Source organism: Hibiscus syriacus, unplaced genomic scaffold, assembly GCF_006381635.1.
Source record: "Hibiscus syriacus cultivar Baekdansim isolate YM2019G1 unplaced genomic scaffold, ASM638163v2 tig00000002_pilon, whole genome shotgun sequence".
In the NCBI taxonomy this organism is placed as follows: Eukaryota; Viridiplantae; Streptophyta; class Magnoliopsida; order Malvales; family Malvaceae; genus Hibiscus; species Hibiscus syriacus.
The window spans coordinates 1304400-1319471 of NW_024061752.1; the positions used below are offsets into that span (position 1 = coordinate 1304400).

The window sequence follows — 15072 nt, forward strand, 5'->3', positions numbered from 1 at the left end:
GCATTTAATATTAATATTTTTAATATAAAATAATCTTTTATATAATTTTTATCAAAAATATTAATATTTTCGATAATATTTTTTTAACCGTATATTAATTATGCATTACCTTATACGTCCCCTCCTGATTCGAAAAATGGGAATTCAGTGCAAAAGTTGTCCTGCACGCTACAAATCATCCTAATTCGTGCGACTGGTTCACCTCTTTCTCCCGGGGGACGGTAGGCCAATCATGATCGTACGATCAAACCTCACGTGGCATGTTCCGATTGTGATGAGCCCCCCTACAGAAATAAAGAAGAAAAAAAGAGAGGAAATTTTAATGGAACTGTACCTAAATTGCTTGCCTTTTGTGTAACCTTCTTTTATTGAGAGATCTTGGACCGTTTAAAATTTTGTTGGTACTTTTTATTTTTTGCTTAATGCGATGCTTTGTTTAGTTGGAATCTTTGCATTTTAAATTATTGTTATTATTACAAGTCAAATGATATTCTGTATGAAACTTCCTTTGTTTGAAAGAATGTATAAAACTTAAACTTTATTTATTGTTAAAATTTTAAAGAATATTCAATTAATTGAATTAACTTAGGCTGATAGTTTTATATTTTTAGATAAAATTATTGATATGGACTAATTTTTATTGATATGGTATCCACTTGTCATTTACGTTGTTTTTCTAAAGATGAAAGTTTTTTTCCAGTCACTTGAAATTATTTATGACCGAAATCATCATTATCCAACATCTTTTTTAGTCACTCAATATATTAATGAACTCGTCTCATTGTCTTCTATCGCTCTATTAATTTAGATTTTTTTTCTCTTCAAATTTATGAAATTCAAACTTAAAATCCAAAACTTATAAAACCATAGATCACTTTAATACACAATATCCAACATTTAATCAATTAAATCAAGATATATAACTCGTTTCTTAATTTTTTACCTCCTTACTATTGAGATTTTGAAAGAAAGTGTTTCATTGTCCATAAATGAAAAAGAACATGAAATAAAAAAATTCACAAAAAAAAGTTTTGAGATAATTTCATTTATTTTCAAAAGAAAAATATCTAGTCATGACTTAACAATATAATGGTCAAAATGAGAACGAATCAAAAGTGTAGTGGATAAATTGAACTATTTTAAACTTTAACTACCAAAATAAAAGTGAAAAGAAAAGTGAGTGATAAAATATATAATTTACCCTCGTATGACCATCATAACCTTAGATATTACATATCTCAAAGGTTAAATTGGGAAAACTACACCAAAACTCTGCCTTTACGTTTCGGGATTTAGAAAGAAAATAAATTACAAAACCCAAGAGCGCAGCGTTACTATTCATATATATTTATTCCCCCTTTTTTTTTACACAGATTGGCGCCATCGTACACAAAGTCGTCTCTGAAGCAGATCCCGATCTGAAATTCAATTTTCACAGGTTGTATTCATTTTCTTTTGATTTTATGCAAATATGTTGATTTTTGTTTAAATTTTAACAATCACAAATGATTATTCAAATAACAGGCAGTTTTTTTATCCGAATTGTGTTATAATTCCTTCAAATTTTTGTTCCAATTCCAGATGTTAGGATTTTCTACTGTTTTCTGTTTATTTTTTAACCTGATATTACAATTGGTTTGAGTTAATAGCTGTTAGTCGACATTGGTGGTGCTAGCAGTTTTAATCTTTAGGTTTAATTTCTTTTAACTACCAGATTCATCAGTTGGTAATCAGAGTTTTATAGTTTTCCCCAAATATTATGTGAATTGAATTTTCTCAATATTTTCATTAATATTAATTATAGTAGAAGGAAATGTGGATTACCATAGAATTGCTGCTTTTACTTGTGCTGTAACTGATTTGAATTTATATAAGGTAGAAGGTCGAATGGCTGCTTCAGAAGAGAATAGTGCATTGTTTCCGATTTTCATTTTAACAATAATGGCTCTGCCTCTGGTGCCCTATACAATTGTCAAGCTGTGCCGAGCAGCGTCCAAGAAAGCAAAGGTAATTCATTGCCAGTGTGCAAAATGCTCTCGCTCAGGCAAGTACCGCAAATCCGTATTTAGGCGGGTAAGCCTTTTGTTGTCCCATTAATTATTTGTTAGTTCCCCCCCCCCCCCTATTTAGGCGGATAAGCCTTTTAGTTGGCATTATGGTCTATGCTCATATTTGGAACGAGTTGCTTTTGTTCTTGCAGGTCTCGAATGTCTTAACTTTAGTAATCTGACTCTGGTGGTTCTTTGTTATTATGATATTCTTGGTTTATTACATTAAAAGCGTTAGCCAAGAGGTAAATCGAATTAGTAGAGTTCCTGTTTTTCTATTCTGCTACTGTCATCATTCAGATTAAATTCTTGTGATGCCTATGTTCTAGATCTATATTTGAGTCGCACTAAGTGAACTTCTCTGTTTTTCTTTTTCTTTTTTTAAATTCAGATTCAAGTTTTTTGAGCCTTTCAGTATACTTGGGTTGGAACCTGGAGCTTCGGATTCGGAAATAAAGAAAGCATATAGGAGACTTTCTGTTCAGTACCATCCAGATAAAAATCCAGATCCAGGTTGGCTGATTTAATTGTATAGTTGTATGAATTTCTGTAGCCTTAGTATGGAAAAAAGCATATGATTGATCACACTTGTTTATTAACAATTTTATTATATTAATTTTCAGAGGCTCACAAGTATTGTGTGAGTACATAGCCAAGGCTTATCAAGCTCTCACAGACCTAATATCCGTGAAAATTTTGAGAAATATGGGCATCCAGATGGAAGACAAGTAATTAATCTCTTATGTTTTAGAACAAGCAGGTCATTTTAATTCCAAATTTCTAATTATTAAGATAATTAACCTTCTTTAAGAGTTAAGACAATACCATATCTTTTTTGGTGCAGGGTTTTCAAATGGGCATTGCTCTTCCTCAGTCTTGCTGAACATTGATGGAGCATCGGTGGCATTCTCTTACTCTGGATTGTTGGTGTTTGTATTCTCCTGCCATTGGTGATTGCTGTCATATATCTATCAAGGTCATCAAAGTATAGCGGAAACTATGTCATGCATCAAACGCTATCCGCTTATTATTTCATGAAACCTTCTTTGGCCCCAAGGTACTCGTCTCAATTAAACAATTATGATTATTAACTACAAACTCTATTGTGAATCAATGAGTATCAGATGAGTGGCTACCAAAGAGTGCAGTTAATGTTAACCATGTAGCAAGTACTTCTTCCCCCCTTTTTTTGAGGGCGGGGGCTATAATTAGTGAATAATGATGTCCCTTCCTCTTTCTTTGATGTCTAGTTAAATGTACACGTGCTTTACTGAAGCTTTGGTTATAATCATGTTGTACCTTGAGCATATGAAGTTATGTATTCAGGTGCCATCACCCTAGATTGCAGAATTCCTTGATTTTATATTTCTTTTGAATCTCATACCTTTTGTTTTTAGCCTTTTTAATCCCCTCACTGTATGGATTTGTGGAGTTGTTTGTATAATTTTTTGCAAAATGATTTGATTTGTTGCGGTACCTGCTTTACAGCAAAGTCATGGAAGTCTTCACTAAGGCTGCTGAATACATGGAGATTCTTCGTAGGACTGATGATGAACCTCTCCAGAAGCTTTTTATGTCAGTTAGGAGTGAGTTGAATCTTGACCTTAAGAATATTAAGCAAGAGCAAGCTAAATTTTGGAAGCAGCATCCGGCTATAGTGAAGGTGTACTTATATGCTGTCTGCTGAGATTTATTTGTAATGAGAAAATATACTTATTTATTCTGATTCCTTACAGAGTTTCTTATGATTGCTTTTGTGCCATTTTCTATGCAGACTGAGTTGTTGATTCAGGCACAATTAACCGGTGAATCAGCTACCTTATCTCCGGCTCTGCTTGGTGATTACAAGCGCATGCTAGAACTTGCACCGCGATTGCTGGAAGAATTACTGAAGGTCAGATTACACCTGCCTATCATTTCTGTCTGAGTAGACTTCTAGGACCGATCATGATACATTATCAAACCTCTATACTTGAGTAATTTCTGCTAACCCAATTCGCAAGTGCAACTATAATGAAGCAATTTGTGCTTCATCTGATTACTACGTAAGATTACTACTAGTAGTATTTGGCTTATAGAAACTACTGTCTGTTCAGTTAAATAATTTTCAAATACGTAAGAAATTAATCAAGTTGAAAGCATGTTGGTTATGCGCATGGCAGTGTTATTTGAAAGGTCAAACCGATCCTTGCACTGTCTAGGGGTTTTAGATATTTAGGACCTATGATTAGAATTGAGAAAGTTAACCGAAGTAGAGAGTCAGATGAGTGACCAGATTCTGGAGCAATGGATGTACAAATGTATAAGAAGCAATCTGAAAAACTGCTGCAAAAAATTAGTATTACAAGAAATAAAATTCAAGTATGAGTTTGTCTGAAAGATGAGAATGGGCATGCTAAATCATGGTACTAGATTGCCATGCTTTAGCCTGCTAGCTTGTGTTCTTGTATCCTTATGCCCTTTTCGTTCTTCTTATGGATCTTAATTTAAGTAGCTTTCATGTGGGATTTCTGTTATTAATTATGTATTCTCTGTTGCAGATGGCACTTATACCTCGTACTGCCCAGGGTCATGGATGGCTGAGGCCAGCAGTTGGAGTTGTGGAGCTTTCTCAGTGTATTATTCAGGTGCTTATTTTTAGAAAATTTTCAGCTTCTTGTCTTTTATCGTTTCTATATTTCGAGTCATGCATAAGCCAGTTGTTAACTTTCATCTGTTAAAATTCCCAATGCAATAAAGATTGTAGACTTAAACAACTTATGAAATAATTAAAGGTTGGTCTATGTTTGCCCTCTGCTTTTTCCCTTATCCTCTATTCTCTTGATTTTCTCGATGTAAGGCTTATAATATTGTACCTTCTAAGGTTTCTAATATACATGCTTGCTGAAGTTATTAAATAAGATCATAGTAAATAAATCCAAAATCTTTTTAATCTTTGATTGGCCTTTTCCCCTTTCCCATCTTCTGGGTGATAGAAGTCAATAAGCTGCAATTCCTTTTTTTTTGGTCCATATTAATGTTCAGTGTTATTTATTTGATTGATGCAACATAGGCTGTCCGCCAGTGCAAGAAAGGCAACAGGGGGATCCTCTGAAGGCATTGCATCTTTCTTGCAGCTGCCACATTTTAAGAGGCTGTTGTAAAAAGATCGCTCGCAAGGTTAGTGAGAAAGTTTTTGCAAGAGTGCACTGTTTAATATTTCACCTTCTAGCTGTCAATGGAGGAGCTAGATCTCCATAATATTTTATGTTGAAATTTAATGTAATAAGCTTTGGTGCAATCTTTTCTCTATAGTTGAGATATTGTAGATGTTGAAATTGGAATCGGGTAATATACCCAAAACTTCAATATAATTTGTGCTCAAGATTTTCCATATGCCACATATTCCTCGGATCTGTCTCTGATTTATGGTACAAACTACAAAGAAACGATTCTTACATGTTTTGTATAAGTTGGATTGCTTAGGGAAACCTATCTCCACGGTTAAGAGTTATTTATTCTCTGTTTGCAGAAGGTGAGAACGTTTCAAGACCTTCGAGACATGACTATGGAGGATCGTGCTCAACTTCTAACACAAATTGCTGGGTTTTCTCTGCCGAAGTACAAGATTTTGAGATGGTAGGAAATGATGCCTTCCCTAACAATCGACGTTACATGTGAGACCGAGGGTGAAGAAGGTATACAGGAGGGGGACGTTGTGACAGTTCAAGCTTGGATAAAACTTGAGCGTGGCAATGGCCTGATCGGTGCTCTTCCCCATGCCCCTTATTTCCCGTTCCACAAGGAAGAGAATTTCTGGTTTTTGCTTGCAGATGCTGTCTCAAACAATGTGTGGTTTCTCCCAGAAGGTGAGCTTCATGGATGAAGCAGCAATAACCGCCGCCTCGAAAGCAATTCAGGAGACGATGGAGGTTTCAGGAGCAAGTGCTAAGGAGATGAGGGAATCTGTTAAAAGAACTAAAGAGAAGGTTCAAGGTGGCTCCCGATTGGTGATGGGGAAAATTCCCCGCCCCCCCGACGGAAGGGAACTACAATTTGACTTGTTACTGCCTGTGACTCCTGGATAGGTTGCGATATAAAGACAAACTTGAAGGTTAAAGTTCTGAAAAGAACACGAGTCGGCACCCGTGGTGGTCATTTATCGGAAGAAGGACCTCTTCTGGAGGACAGAATCGAAGAGGAAGAAGAGAACAGAGGACTACGATGATGATTATGAGAGTGAGTACAGCGAAGACGAGAAGGATACAAAAAAGCAGGGTCATGCAGCTAACGGCAAAGTGCAAAATAATGGGAAAGGCTCAAGCTCTGAAGGTTCAGGCTCAGACGAGGAGTGAAACATATAATTCCATTCATCATTTAGAAGAATAAGCCCCGATTTGCCTTTCAAATTTCATTTAAACCACTTTTCTGTTTTTTTTTTAAAAATAGTCTATGGACCCATGTTTAAATTTTGATGTATTTTAGTAAAATACATAACTATCATGAGCATATCACTTTTCTTCCGAAAAATATATTATGCCTAGTAGGATGTATTAATATTTTTTAAATTTATTAATAAATGTTGATATTGGAATCAATGACATATTTTTGAGACTAATAGAAGAAAACCTCAATAATAAAACTTCATTTATTGGAGCTCTAAACAGAACAGGTTCCATAGAACACAGAACCAGAAGAAAAGCAAAGAAAAGGTAACACGTCTGCTAACACGTGTTCTTCACAAGAGCTTCATACACAATTGTGCAGCTAAAACGTCGACAGCACCCGAACCAACAGATTTAAACACAGTAATCTCTTCACAATCCCTCCTCCCAGTCTTCTTTCCTTGGATCAACTCCACCAACTCACCACAAATTTCATCTTTCCCAATAACCCTCTCTCCAAAGCACCCACCAATTCACCGGCCTCCACGAGCGCCTCCGCATTATCGACATAGACCCTCCCCCTCTTTATCGCCTCATCATCGCATTCCTTCAGTTAGGCTTATACGAACCACCAAATCCAAATGGGCCCCAGGTTTCAATTTCTCCCCTTTAACGAGCGGCGTTTCAGAGTTCGTAGCACAGCTGATAATGTCACCCAATGGAATGATTTCTTCCAACGATCATGGTCTCGAAACAAACCCCTTCGTGTTCGTTGCTTCTTTGCAGATTCTGAGCTAAATCGATGGCTTTATTGATCGTACGGTTCCAGATTTACCCTTTGCAAAGTGGGGTTTGCTGCTAAGTGGGCTTGATCAAATGAGGTGCCAATGCGCCTGCGCCGATCATCACGAGGACTTTGCTGTCGTTCCTGGCTAATATCCTGGAAGCCAAGCCTGATACGCAAGCGGTTCTAAAAAGGGTCAGAACGGTTCGTCCATTGATGCCAAAGGTTGACCGGTGGTGGAGTTGAAGAGGACGAATTGGCTTGGATACCGGGTAAGTTCAGGGTGGAGTTTTGAGGGAAACAAGTGACGAGCTTGACGCCTATGTAAGGAGAGAGGGGATGAAGACCAGGAGGGCATGAGAAGGAGGGAGGCGGAGGGTGAAACGGTGTAGCTTTGACGGGTTGGGTGGTGATGGCGGCGGAGACGGCAGGGAGCGAAGAGTGGAAGTGGTTGATTAAGGCGGTGTGGGTGAGGATGCGTGGAGAGAGTCGGAGGAAATGAAGATTGGGGTAGGACTGGCTGCCATTGTGAGAGCTTGGAAGAATTGGAATTGGGGAGGAGAGGAAGACAGATGGTTGTTGAAAATTGGAAAATCCCCAGACTGAAAGAGACGACCTTAAACTTGGCCTTTTTAAAAAAAATCATTCTTGAGACAATTAAATGATCATTTTATAAGACCTCTTGTATATTTTACCCTAAATATAAAATGGTTATTGCTAATTTAGAACTTCAACGTTCAAATTAATTTGAACCAAGTAATGAGCATACCATAACAAAGCCTTTTTGTCTCGTAACTCCACCTCTATCAGGACAAAATTTCATTCGTACAATAATAAAAAGAAAGACCGCGTGGATGGTTTAACATCAATCTAAATATGTACAATTACGATCAACTTGTAGATGAGCGAGCCATTCTATATTGTTTTGTACTCAGGTGTGTTAGATACGAACGTTTATCAATCGGATCCATCCTTAATTAATCTACGTGTGTAAGTTCGACCTGCGTCGCTGTCCTTTCCGCTGCCATCCACCATCATCATCTTCTTCATCACTCATGTTTTTCCTGGTGTTAGATTTGAAATAGTTTTTGACAAACAAGTAAAAGACATTCCTTCAATACCATAAGGTTGATCAGCAACATAATCATTAGTGTTTTAGGTAAACTAACCATGTCATCGAGCATCAATCTTTCCGGCTTACTTTCAATAGTGTCTGCGACTTTTATAGCTTATGCCACCATGAATCTTAGTATAGTAGTCCAAATCACCTTCGTTACCATAGAGCAAAACTCTACCCTCATGGTTGTGACAAATCGGTATTCAAGATTGTTACTTGTTAACAGACAATCATCATCAACCATATGAGTTGAATTGAAAAAAAAAGAAGAATCAGGGATGCAATCCGTCGGGATTGGACGCAGAGGAGATGGTAACCTGTGATAATCAGTGATTTTGCAATTGTCATTCATGCATAGAAAGGAATACTAATGACAAGATAGTAGTTTTCCAAACCTTTGCAATCTGGATCATAACACTTCTGATAATAAGATTCCCTTCTCATGTCAACAACATACACACTAAAGCATACAATAGAGACAAATTTTGTCATCGACGGAAGATGCAAACTTATCATTGCAGCGTACTCTAGTAATTAACTTCTTAATATTCTGAGGATTTGACAGCACTCTACTCGACTCGAGGTATTGTATGTATGTTTGTTAGGTTAAAATGTTGACTTATGGACTGAGAACATAAGATTAAACAAAATAAGCATACCGTGATTGCTTTTATGCTCTCTACCAATCTTTCACAGTATCGATTTCTTGACATGCTATAGACAACCAATCCATATCAGAGAACCAATACCAACAGCGTATTTTCCCTATAATCACAGCAATTGATCAGGTAGTCAGTATTTCATTTGTGAAGAAAAATGATAACAGGTTTTGTTAAGCATGAAAGCTGTGTATAAAACGATGGATGATACTATAGAACTATTGGCTTTTATGAACATAGGAAACAATAAAGTTAAAACAAACAAATTTTACAGCATTTGTTCTAGTTAACGAGATGACATGGAATTACGTGCTCCAAGCCACAGTACATGTCAAAACTCAAGCAAGAACAAGATCATCCTGTTGGTTCTTGCTCAAATGTGGAAGGTGAATCAAAATAACGGTACTGGAACATGCTTGATTCAATTGCTACCTGGTATATTGCTGGTGGAGGCAATTGAGATTATAAATTCATCCAAACAAGGGAAGGGCGACTTTCCTGTTTGGTATGTTGAAGAAACACTCACTGATGCCAATTTTTCTTGAGCTTTGTGATACCATATTCAGAGAACCAATACCAACAGCGTATTTTCCCTATAATCACAGCAATTGATCAGTAGTCAGTATTCATTTGTGAAGAAAATAACAGTTTTTGTTAAGCATTGAAAGCTGTGTATAAAACGATGGATGATACTATAGAACTATTGGTTTTATGAACATAGGAAAACAATAAAGTTAAAACACAAACAAATTTCTACAGCATTTAGTTCTAGTTAACGAGATGACATGGAATTACGTGCTCCAAGCCACAGTACATATGTCAAAACTCAAGCAAGAACAAGATCATCCTGTTGGTTCTTGCTCAAATGTGGAAGGTGAATCAAAATAACGGTACTGGAACATGCTTGATTCAATTGCTACCTGGTATATTGCTGGTGGAGGCATTGAGATTATAAATTCATCCAAACAAGGGAAGGGCGACTTTTCCTGTTTGGTATGTTGAAGAAACATCACTATGCCAATTTTTCTTGAGCTTTGTGATACTTCCAAAGTACTAGTTACCTGCATAGCAGAAGAACGCTGATGGTGAATGGATGACGTCTCAATACAAAAGTAAAAGACTCTATTCTGCAGAAAGAGAACTTAGAAGATTCTGGCCTCTGGGCGGTAAATAACAATATTTAAAATGCTGATTGCTTTGAAGGTTGGCTTCCTTTTGAAGCAAAAATATTGGAAGTTGCAAGTAAGTTGTAGCAAAAATTATACGATGCAAAAAAAAAGTAGTTAAGTGATGAACCCAAGCAAAGTTCAAGACTACCTCTGTCTCGAAGTGCGCAAAAAATTATACGAATGCAAAAAAAAAATGTAGTTAAGTGATGAAACCCAAAGGCAAAGTTCAAGACTACCTCTGTCTCGAAGTGCAGTGTCTTCACACAATCTAATTCCATTTTGCAGACCAAAAGCTTCTCACAATCAATGTCCATTTTGCAAATCAAGGATGCCATGAACATGTCCTCCTCACCCTGTTGTTCAACGAAATATATTTACTTAAAATCAATGTCAGAAGGTAGCTCTATCTCTTAAATGTTTAGCAATTAGTTTCTGATAAGGACATGAGTATTCTGGTTAGCAATTTTTCATGGCAAGTCATCCTACAGCACCAGTGTTCATTCAACATTTCCATGGGAGTAAATTTCTGAAAAATCTGGATTTTAGCATTGAACATTGGTAAAAGAAGATATGCGGGGATAAGAACGGGAATTAGATATCTTTTAGTCGACAAAACTAAGCCCCGGTGAACTAATGGGACCTGTCATCATCGGCTGTTACTTTCAAACAATTATGATTTATGCCCATTCTACCGGCATAAAAGGATAAGACATACACCACTTATATATAAATGGTCGCTGAGAATTTTTTTAGAAAAATTAAATAAATCTGTAAGTACTGTAAGAGTCAAGTCATGAATTAAAGTCACTGCAATATAAGTTGCAAGATTCAAGCTACCATACCATGTCCCTACATTTGAAACGCTTGGTAGGTAAGAGGAAGGAATTCTTTCCTGCCTTAGATGATAAAGCCAGGCGAAAGCAACGATTTCTAGAATAGACAGCAGTGTCCACAAAAAGTTGACCAGGAGATTCGGCAGAGGTTGAATCTTTTTTCACATATAACTTTTCAAACCTTTCATCCTTCCCCTTTGCACTTGCTATGCGTGAGCATATCTGATAAATGTCATCAACTAGCAATGATGGTTGATATTTTGATGCATAACAGAGAAAAGGAAAGAAGATTAACTATAGCAGGTTTCCCCTTGATGGTGGCAGCAACACAATTATATATTAAAGCAGTCTAAGGCATACCTCTGCAACAAATGCACCCACATGCGAGTTGTCCTTGAAAGCCATATTTGGTATCTGCATTATCAAATGGCGAGAAAACTTCTCTGCATTTAAGTATTTATACCAATGTGAATTATTTTAAGAAACAAATCCCCATAAAAATGCAAATCATCCATCTTGAAAAAAAAATGATTTACTGAACATTTCTATGATGTTAGCTGTTTTTCTCAAGCATACAAGATATCAGAAATGCTACGGGGCACAAATTATAGACAACCAGAACAGAACTGTACCTTCAGTAGAGGAATCAAGCTCCACCACCCAATCCTGATTTCCGTTGATAGAGTATTTTTGCAGCAAGGCCTCTAGAATGACAATAATCAAGAGATCAACCATTTCATCTCCATCCCTTCCCAAATTGTCTCTCTTATTGAACTCCAAATCAAAGTACAAGTGACATGGGAAACCCTAGAAACGATACAGCCACATAAACAAAATGATGCCAATGACAAAAAAGAAGATTCAAACATCTCCTCATGGGCATTTCAAGTTTTACTACTCAAGCACAGACAAGCGGTATGAATAGAAATTGGCTAGAATGGAAACTGAAATATATAATATTTCACATGCCCATTCAATTGAAGAAAGATATCTAGAGGTTTCTACCTCCTGAATCACTTCATAGTGATGGCGAAGGTTTGATTCCATAAGTTTGTACCTGGAATGACAGGATTGCAGAAAGCAACGAGTTTAAAAGGATAATTTCTCATGAACTAATCAAATCTGAACAAGCAAGAAATAATAGTGAAGACCTCTTCCAAAACTCCTCATACGTAGAAGCAAGATATCTTCTCTGCCCACTATAGTGATCTTGATAACTAAAAACATGTGCATTTGCATGTCCTTTAGCAAACTTTACTGCTTCATCCTGTCTTGGAAATGTAGCCCATACCGCTGTTCTAGAAAATGAGCAACAAGAGCCAAGTCAAGAAGAAAAGGACAGTAAGAAAAGAGATAAAGAATGCTTTTGAATCAAAACAGTTTATCTAATAGAATCTGATAAGTCTTGAAATGGAGTCAGATAACTACCTTAAATTTGATTTATCTTGTTCACTAAGATCAATGTGAATTTCACGTAACAAGCGCAGCAAACTCAATGGTCTTTTTGGAGGAATGCCATGTGGAGACCCATAAAATATAACTGGTGAGAACTGTTTCCCACGGCTAAATTTTCCAGGCTTAACTGTTGTTGAAGCAGACTAAAGGAAACATAAAGTTAAGTCAATTTCTGCAGTACCGTAGCCAAGAAACAAAGAATTGGTGACAAACAAGTTAAAGAGTCTAAATTATAGACTTCTGTTATTAACTCAAAACAAAGTCAAATTTCAAGCGAATCCATCAGGTGAAATGAATTTAACTCCTCCCTGTACTCGACCAAAATAGTGTCCCAACTCCCAATAAGCTATAAACTTAAATAAAACAAAAGCAATTTAAATCAAATACCTTTTCGACAGAGAGTTGTGCACTGGTTGCAGTTTCCTTTCTTTGTTCTGATAGGGAAGGCGAACAAGGTGACACGGAGATCTTTCTTGTAGAATTTTCTCGATTCAGCTTGCTTTTACATCTTTTTCTTTCCCTTACAGCAGATTCTGTTTTTTTGGGGGGGGGGGGGGAATCAAGACTCTTAATTATCCCCTATCTTTTTTTGTTTAATTTGTACAACACATTAAATTCGCGTAAAATTGAAGTGGACTAGAATCAGTAGTAGCAACTAATAGACTAATTTAATATGCAACGATGATGAAGATTGCAAAAACATAAATACATTACCCTAATTGAAACTTTTTTTTTTACAAATAATGTTCTAATTCCAGTGAAAGTTTTAATGAAACTCTCGTAAACGATTTGATGAAGTATCACGCTCCAGGGTTATCATCGTCGACTACTCGATTTCAAAGTAATTTTGCAGTGTAATTCACTAAACAACAACGATACAACAAAAGGATTGCGAAGAAAAGGGAGAAGAGCTTACGAGGAGGAGAGATGCCACATCTGAAGCATTCGAACAACCGATCAACGTCGTCCATTGTGCTTGCATTTCTCTTCTTTCCCATTCTCTTTTTCTTTTGATTTCCCTCAACTGCTCACTCGGCGGGAAACTTTTTTTTTCTTTTCAATTTTGCTACCGACGTTCTATTTTCAAAGGGATACTAACATATTTTCTTTTCTTCACCTTTATTAAATTTTAAAGAGTAAATTAAACTAATGGTCACTAATGTTTAAGTAATTTTTATTTTTTCTATTAAAGTTTTAAAAGTAACAAATTAGTCACTAATATTATCTATTTATGACAGATTGGTCCTCGACGTTAACCGCCATTATTGTGAGTGACGAAAAACTGACACGACATGTTAACTGCTGACTTGGTACTATTTGACTACCATTTTGACCGTTCTTTCTCAATCTCTATGCTTCTTTTAACATCTCAAAACCCAAAATTTCTCTTTAATCTTCCCTCTTCAATCTTCACTATCTGCACATGCACCGCTCTTAGAGGAAAAACACAAAAGGCTTAAGAAAGGGATGTTGTTTGTACTGCTGAAGGCTTGAGAACATCGTGACTGCAGTTGAAGTTTGCTCAGAAGTTGAGAGATATTTCTCTCCATTTATCCTGACTATTTTAATGAAATTTCTTTTGTTTGTGTAGATCTTCTACTTCATTGGAATCAGATTATTCTGTCCCGAATCAATTGTAAGCATATGGGTTACCCAGGTTTGTTTTGTTCCCAGCATGATTCAATGCAATGCCCTCATCATCCACATGGTGTATGATATCTCTAACCTTGTTTTGTTGCACATATCTTTTGTAACTTGTTTTCAATGCCACTTCCTGTGAAGTTTTTACTGTATTTGAAAATCTAATGCGTCCGAAAATGAAGATCGATGTAAATTAATATGATAATTGATCACTTACTATATCAAATATATCTCAAAATCTATTTTTTAAGTGAACTACGTATTTATCCATTTAACAGTTTAATTATAAGCTTATACTGTCGAATTGGGTAGATAACAAGAGGTAAAAATTATTCCTCAAATATTTAGTATAAAAGGCTAGTAGATTACCCTCCTAACAGAAGGTCGTGCATGTCTTCTCACAATCCATGGTGCAACCACCACCACTTGCACCAGTAGAATTTTTTTCCTACTGTTTTAATGGGTAAGTGATGAGATGAACAGTGATTTATACAATGAAAAAAAAAAATGGTGACAGAAGAGGGGAGTGTCTTCCATGAATTTAGTGACAGGGTATTCCACAAATTGTAGTTTTTAAGAGATAAAAGAAGTATGGAGATAGATTAGAAAGAACAGTCAAAATGATAGTTAAATTGTGTCAAATCAGCAGTTAACATGTCTAGTCAGCTTACCATCACTCACATTAACGGCAGTTAATGTTAATGATCGATTTGTTATAAATCGATAATGTTAGTGGTCAATTTATTGCTTTTGAAACTTCAGTGAATAAAACAAAAATTTATTCAAATATTAACCACTATTGATATAGTTTACCTTTTCTAAAATTATTAATTATAAATTTTACCACTCAACTTTAATCTCATCTAACTTCAATATTTAAATTTTATTTTTCAATTTTTCAATTTAAATTTTTTTATTAACTCTACCATTGAAACATAAATGTATAATTATATAGAGTTCACATCAAAATAACTTGTTTGAAATCCTTTATATCAAAAAGAT

At 35.9% G+C, this 15072-nt stretch overlaps 2 protein-coding genes and 1 pseudogene across 2 annotated transcripts; 1 reads left to right on the top strand and 2 right to left on the bottom strand.

Moving 5' to 3' along the window:
• Positions 1 to 1308: 1308 nt before the first annotated feature.
• LOC120208470 lies at positions 1309 to 6500 on the top strand (annotated as a pseudogene).
• Positions 6501 to 6752: 252 nt separating this feature from the next.
• Positions 6753 to 7814, bottom strand: LOC120208577 (protein SAR DEFICIENT 4). The gene is given in 9 exon segments (XM_039207836.1): positions 6753 to 6914; positions 6917 to 7026; positions 7028 to 7153; positions 7155 to 7404; positions 7407 to 7460; positions 7463 to 7530; positions 7532 to 7604; positions 7607 to 7681; positions 7684 to 7814. Coding segments are annotated over 9 exon segments (945 nt in total). The 5' UTR covers positions 7724 to 7814; the 3' UTR covers positions 6753 to 6765.
• A 771-nt stretch (positions 7815 to 8585) lies between these two features.
• On the bottom strand, positions 8586 to 13518 carry LOC120158425 (DNA-directed primase/polymerase protein). The gene is given in 16 exon segments (XM_039169511.1): positions 8586 to 8630; positions 8709 to 8749; positions 8973 to 8999; positions 9002 to 9046; positions 9049 to 9078; positions 9405 to 9518; positions 9862 to 10033; positions 10378 to 10494; positions 10984 to 11196; positions 11335 to 11417; positions 11607 to 11781; positions 11980 to 12031; positions 12126 to 12272; positions 12403 to 12572; positions 12817 to 12962; positions 13346 to 13518. Coding segments are annotated over 16 exon segments (1659 nt in total). The 5' UTR covers positions 13428 to 13518.
• Positions 13519 to 15072: the final 1554 nt, after the last annotated feature.